This window comes from Xiphophorus maculatus, chromosome 1, assembly GCF_002775205.1.
Source record: "Xiphophorus maculatus strain JP 163 A chromosome 1, X_maculatus-5.0-male, whole genome shotgun sequence".
Taxonomy (NCBI): domain Eukaryota; kingdom Metazoa; phylum Chordata; class Actinopteri; order Cyprinodontiformes; family Poeciliidae; genus Xiphophorus; species Xiphophorus maculatus.
In genome coordinates this window covers 30,173,587-30,179,918 of record NC_036443.1, presented here as the reverse complement: position 1 = coordinate 30,179,918, position 6,332 = coordinate 30,173,587, and the positions used below count along the sequence as shown (strand labels likewise).

Here is a 6,332-nt window from a genome sequence, read left to right as displayed (position 1 = left end):
ATTTTTTTTATCTGTAAGGCCGTTTGTGCCTCAGACAACGGAAAGCAGAAGGTCGCAGTGAAGGAGAAGGTTGGACTGTTTTGAAACTTACTTTCACTTCCTAAAGTCGAGTTTATTTTAATCCTGCTGATCGAGTTGCTCTTTTCCTGCCGCCTTTCTGTTTCTCCTTTGAGGCGTTTAGACACAAACTTAACGGATCACACTTCGTGGTCGAATGTGTTTCCAAGCACGTTTATCCTGGTCCCTGGTTTTTACAATGAAGATAAATCAGAAGAGGGTTTTATTTTGTCCGAAAATGCATTTTTACTTGACTGTGATGGTTTTACTGGTTAGGCAAAACACATTTAAAAACATAACAATCATCCTAATTCTTCTTTGTTCTCTTCATCCTTCTCATTTCTCTTTAAAATCCATTAAAATTATTCACACCTTCACTGTTTTTTAAATCTTAAATACAAAATGTTTATTTTTTTAAAAAAACTGTTTTGGCTCAATTACCACGCTGCCTGTGTTGCTCTTTCATCAAATAATTTATTTTAGCCTTCATGCTCCAGTTAGCTATTAATTGTCTACTAAATTAGTTGAAGATTATCTGATCAACTGTTCAGTCCTATTTTTTAAACCTTCATACCTTCTCCCAGTGCTCCCAGTGCTAACTAGAAACAACCAGTCAGATCCAGGAGGCCCCCCTTTCTCTCTGTTACGATGCAGCTAGCATAGCATGTTGTGAATGCTAATGCTAGTTAGCATAGCCACCGATGACGGCGGATAAACTGCTTTTCTGTATCAGTAGGTTGTTTCTCCGCCGTTAGCACATTTAGCAGCAGCCAGAGGACAGCAGAGTATCCAACCATTGTACTCAAGTAAAAGTAGCGCTACTAAAAGATATTTTTACTCTAGTGAAAGTAAAAAGTAGACTTCGTCCAAGAAACTACTCAGGTACTGATCAAATTATCACTTAATATTTAAAAAGGACATAATCAGACGGTACAAAATATAAGTGTAAATTTAGGTATTTTAACGACCAAAATAATTCATATTAGTAATAGAAATAATAAAGATTTTTTCCAATCAGTTTAATCAGTTTCAATAAGAAACTGATGAAACTTTAATAAAAACTGCAGGTGTGTGTTTGTGTCTGGTGAATTTTTGGTTAAAACGTGTTTTTCATTCAGTGGGCAGAAAATCCACAAATTTCACTCAAAATTACTCAAGTAAAAATAAAAATATTCCTAAAAGGAAACCTTATTTCTTTAATGCAGAATTAAAGATTAATTGCCTAATAGTTATTAGTTGACGATTATCTAAATAGCCGATAATATTTTTGATGTAAAAAACAAAACAGGAGGATTAATACGTTTGTCCCGAAGTCATTCATGGTCTAAAATTGGTCAATTTAAGTTTGTTTGTATCTTTTCTGTTTTTTTTTCTTTGTTTTTGTTATTTTTACCGAGTGAAACACAAAAACCTGTTGCATGTTAAGTTTTAACATCTGCCCACGTCTGTATGTTTCTTTTTGTCTTGATTATTTCTCTGACATCCACTTCCTGCTTCTGGCTGCCGCGTGCGGGTCCCGCCGGACGGTCCGGGTTGGACCCAGTTGGATGTGGACGGTACCTTGATCAGGACCCGCTTTCTGTTCCCACCTCCAGCCCGGCGGAGGGAACAATGAGGCGCAGCGGGACGCTAACAGGTGTCCGCCATCAGCTGGAGGAGGAGGGCCGAACCGGACCGAACGTGCGGCCCGTTCGGCTCCACTAGCAGAGTCTTCCTCACGGGAGGAAGAGTGGGAGGCGCTGGCTGACATCCCCCACGGGACCGGGCCGAGCGAACAGGTGTGTCCCGGTACCAGCTTCCCGAACCGAGCCGGGGAGTTTCACCGCAGCTGGTGCGTAAATACCAGAGAAGAGGAGGAAGAGGAGGGTCCAAACTGACTAGTCGGAACAAATTCACGGGTTAGATCTTTTTTAAAATTATTATTTTTTATATACATATTTCCCGGTTTTGGACGGACTTGCAGTTTTGTCGGAGAAATGTCCAAAAGTGGGTCATCTGGTCATTTCACTATGACAACGAGAAAATCCGCCGGTGCTGCTGGAGACTTGGATCCCATCTCCACCAGCAGCAGCACCGGTACCAGCAGGCTGCCGACCCAGACCCAGCAGAGCAGCCGGAGTCCCGCCGAAAGCGACCCGGTTCCGGGCGAGGCTCCGGAGATGGTCGGGGAATTCCGGGACTGGTGCCTGAAAACGTACGGAGACTCCGGGAAGACCAAGACCGTGACCCGGCGCAAGTACGACAAAATCCTCCAGACGCTGCTGCAGGAGGGCGAGGAGGACGGCGGCCATCATCACATCAACGCCAAGTTCAAATTCTGGGTCAGGTCCAAGGGCTTCCAGGTGGGCCGAACCGGCCCGGAGGGACCGGTGCTGTACGTCCCCATCAAGGCAACGGTTAGTTCCCCTTTCTGTCTCTTTGTGTTTGTCCCATTTCAGGTGTGTGTGTGTGAGTGTGTGTGTTTTCAGATGATGTGGATGAACAGATTGGTTGCCATGGTAGCGGCAAACACCTGTGTCATTAGAGTCCAATTGGACCTGTCTGTGTCTGTTTGTTTTACAGTTTGGTAGTAACTAGTTACATTTACTCAATTATTTTTGCTTGAATAACTTATTTTAAATGAACTTTTAGGAGTATTTTTGCTACTTTTATTTGAGTAATGTTATTATGAAGGATTGCTGCTCTTACTGGAGTAAAAGTTCTGGATTTTCTTCCCACTGAATGAAAAACCAAACATGTTTTAACCAAACAGCCACCAGACACAGACACACACCTCCAGTTTCCGTTAAAGTTTCTGAACTTTCTTATTGAAAGAAACTGATTTTTAAAAATGTTCTTTTGCCTGATTTTGTCGTGTTTTGTTACTTATATGATTTTTTGTCATTGTAGCTGCTAGCTAGCAGCTACGTTTCTACATATAATTGCGCAACTTGACATGTCGAAGCTAGTTAGCAGCTGCGTTTACACTGAATATATAATTGTGCAATTTTTATCTTGAAGCTAGCAAGTAGCTGCTAGCTGGCAGCTAGCATCCGTGTTTCCGTTGACCATATTTGACATTTGACATTTCGAAGCTATCTTGAAACAATGCCGCCACCTCGTGGTAGCAGTGAGACATGACAGCCAGTGGGACTCAAAAACAACAGTAAAGTTTAAACAAATCAGTTTGAATTAAGCTATTAAAGTGAATTTTAATGGCTAACAGGAGAGGAAGGTTAAAGAAAACAATAGTTTGGAGGATTGAGTGAGTGAGAGTCGAACTCTGCTGCTTCTTCCAGCTGTATTTATGTTTCAAATCATCGCTGTGTTTATTCTGTTTTGCTTCTTTATGTGTCACACTGAGAGGGATGTGACCTTCCTGCAGCAACTGTCTATCAGGCAGCCTGTGTGTTTACACTCCAGCGAAGTGTGTGTGTGTCTGCGCGGCTGGGTGTGAGACACGATGATCCATTTATTACTCAGCTGAGACGACAAAAATGCATCCAGAGACGTGAAACGAAAACGATGAACAGGCTCCGGACTGAATCACGAATAAAAGCAAAAACAGGGAAATTCACACCTAATCAGAGTTAAACAGTGAGAAAAGGTCAAGAAACAAACAGCTTCTAACTCTTTTGTTTTTAATAATAGTCACCTTATAGACATCAAGTCATTCTAACTAGTGGTAGGTTGTATTTATTTCAGTCTATAATTAATTAATTGCATTTTTATCTAGCTATATATCGATAAAACAAGCTAAATTTTTAATTCAAAACCCATTTTTGTTGCTAAATTATTGAATAATATATATGAGCTCAACAGAAAACATATTAATTGATTTTAGTCTGTTTGGGCAATTCTAAAAATGTGTTTTAGTAGTGCAGTCGGGAGCAGTCTGGCTGCAGTTTGTAACTTTTACAAAAAATGTTTTTTACATTTTTGTAAAAACTCTCAGCATGTTGTGACGGTTTGTTATGAGACAGATAATCTGTGAAAAGATCGATCTGCTCCACCTTCTCCCTGAGCTGCCATTGAAGAAATGAACCGCTCACGACCACCAACAACCAATCAGAGCTAGGTCTTAGCGCTGTCAATCACTCTCATGAACTCGCTGATAAATGTGCTAATTCCAGAGAAGCATCTGAAAGTTACAGGAAAACCATTTAACTGCTGTTGTCACTACGCTAACTCGCCTTAGCATTGTGGATCTGCTGGTGGCGCGCACACATGCCTGATTTACAGTGCCAAGTCCTGCCTCCAAGCTCTGATTGGTTGTTTCTAGTTAGCATTGGGAGAAAGCAGAGGAGCCAGATTTCTTTTTTTTCCCACAGATTAACTATCTCATAACAAACTGGTGATAGTTTCAACAAATATGTAAATAATTTTTATAAAAGTTGCTGCAGCTTTAACGTTGTCAGTAGATCAATATCTGTACCAGTCCCAATATTTACAACAAATTCTAGATCGGGTATCAGTGACGATGTGCCTGATCTAGAAGGCCAGGTTTATTCAGATCTCTTCAGTCTAATTCTATGTTTTCTTCTCTGAGTGACATTATGCTTTTTTTATTTATTATTATTATTAATTCCCAATTTCATTTTCTAAACCATTTCAAAAATGGTTTGTTGCAGTTTATTTTTACAAGTATGACTAAATAGTCGATCTGTTGTTTCAGTTTCTGTCTTATTTATTTTCCATTAGCTGTTTTATTCCTAACTGACTGAATAAAACAAATTAAAGTTGTGTTTTCCAGTTTCATTGGCAGATTATTTCACTCATAAAAACAATTTTTTCCTAATAATCTGCAGGTGAAACTTTTTTATTAATATTTAATAATTATTGACTTAAAACAAGCTTCTCTGTCTTACTGAAAAGTTATTTAATGTTTTCTAAGATATTTTACTGGAAACTAAACCAAAATACTTTGTAAGATAAATTGTTTTTGCAGTGAACACTTTTGATTTTGTGTTTTTTGCAGTGCAGTAGAGTTCTGTTTCTATTTTCTAAGTTTGGGTAAAAAAACAACAAAAGAAAACTCAACACATAATTAAATTTTTTTTTTTTACCCCTCCAGGGGGTCTTTTGTGGGCTCTAGTGTCCCTTATATGACAGTAGGCTGACAGGAAACGGGGAAGGAGAGGGGGGAAGACATGCGGCAAATGTCGTCGGCTCCGGGAGTCGAACCCGCGACGGCCGCATCGAGGGCTCAAGGCCTCCAAATACGGGTCACGCTAACCGCTACGCCACCACGGCACATCCCACATAATTAATTTTAACAGCTTCTCTTCTATTAAAGTTTACGCCTTAAAAATGAGATTTCAACATGGAGGCTGGAGAAATACATAAAACAGGAGAACGGAGGTAAAAAGCTGCTCCATTAACTGGTTTTTAGTCTCTAACTGTGACTGGAAGCTAAAATGTTTTTGTTTTATTTCTGAATGCGCTCTCTCTCCTCCCGCCTCCGTTTCCAGCTGTTGCCATGGCGACGAAGGTAAAAAGAAAATTAACGCGAGTCTTAATTAGACGCCAAGGCTTCAATTACCTTCGTTCCTCCGGCCCACTCCTCCTCCTGTGACCTTCTCCTCGTTTCGCCGCCGCACCCGAAAGGCAGCGTGGCGAATCACCATGGAGACGGGGTCATCACAGGTCACCGTTAACCCTTTAGGGGTCCAGATCCACAGAACAAACAAACCGGACTCAGGGAGGGATAAATGTGCTGCGCTTTGTTTTATTTAATTATTATTTAAGTATTATATAAAACTGACATTTTTTTTAGCTTTTTTATTGTATTAAAATATTTTTTGTCATTAAAAAAAAACCTGGAGTTGTTTTGATCCTCTCATTCAAGAATCCTCTAATCTCCATGGCAACCATTCAGCTGGATAAAATGCCTACTGATTCAAAGCTCCGCCTATTTCTACACAGCTCCTCCCCTATTCAGCTCCTCCAGAGTAGCAGCAGCAGTTAGCCAACACCTGGTCCATTCAGCTCCTAAGAGCGGTTTTAAACGGCATCATGGAGAAACATTGTCGTGATGTCAGAAAGGGTTGGAGATTCTTAAAGAGACAGAGGCCCAATTTCAAGGCGTCAGATAAATCTATGATGCAAAGTCAAATGTCTTAAGTTGTTTTTGTTGTAGAAAACATTTTTGTAACAACAACAAATATTTCAGCTCAGGGAGGAGGTCGGTCTTTTCACAGATCGTCTCATAACAAACTGTCACAACATGGAGACAGATTTAAAGGGGCAGTGTTATGTGTTGAAATGATGGCCATTTTACAACATAATGAAGTAAC

At 40.3% G+C, this 6,332-nt stretch overlaps 1 protein-coding gene across 1 annotated transcript in view; it reads left to right on the top strand.

The window, feature by feature from the left end:
* Positions 1 to 1,401: 1,401 nt before the first annotated feature.
* Positions 1,402 to 6,332, top strand: part of LOC102236070 (nucleolar protein 4-like) — an 84,406-nt gene continuing 79,475 nt past the window's right edge. The window contains exon 1 of the mRNA XM_023338332.1: positions 1,402 to 2,453. Coding sequence (XP_023194100.1) covers positions 2,034 to 2,453 — 420 coding nt within the window. The 5' untranslated portion in view covers positions 1,402 to 2,033. The remainder of the gene's footprint in view (positions 2,454 to 6,332) is intronic.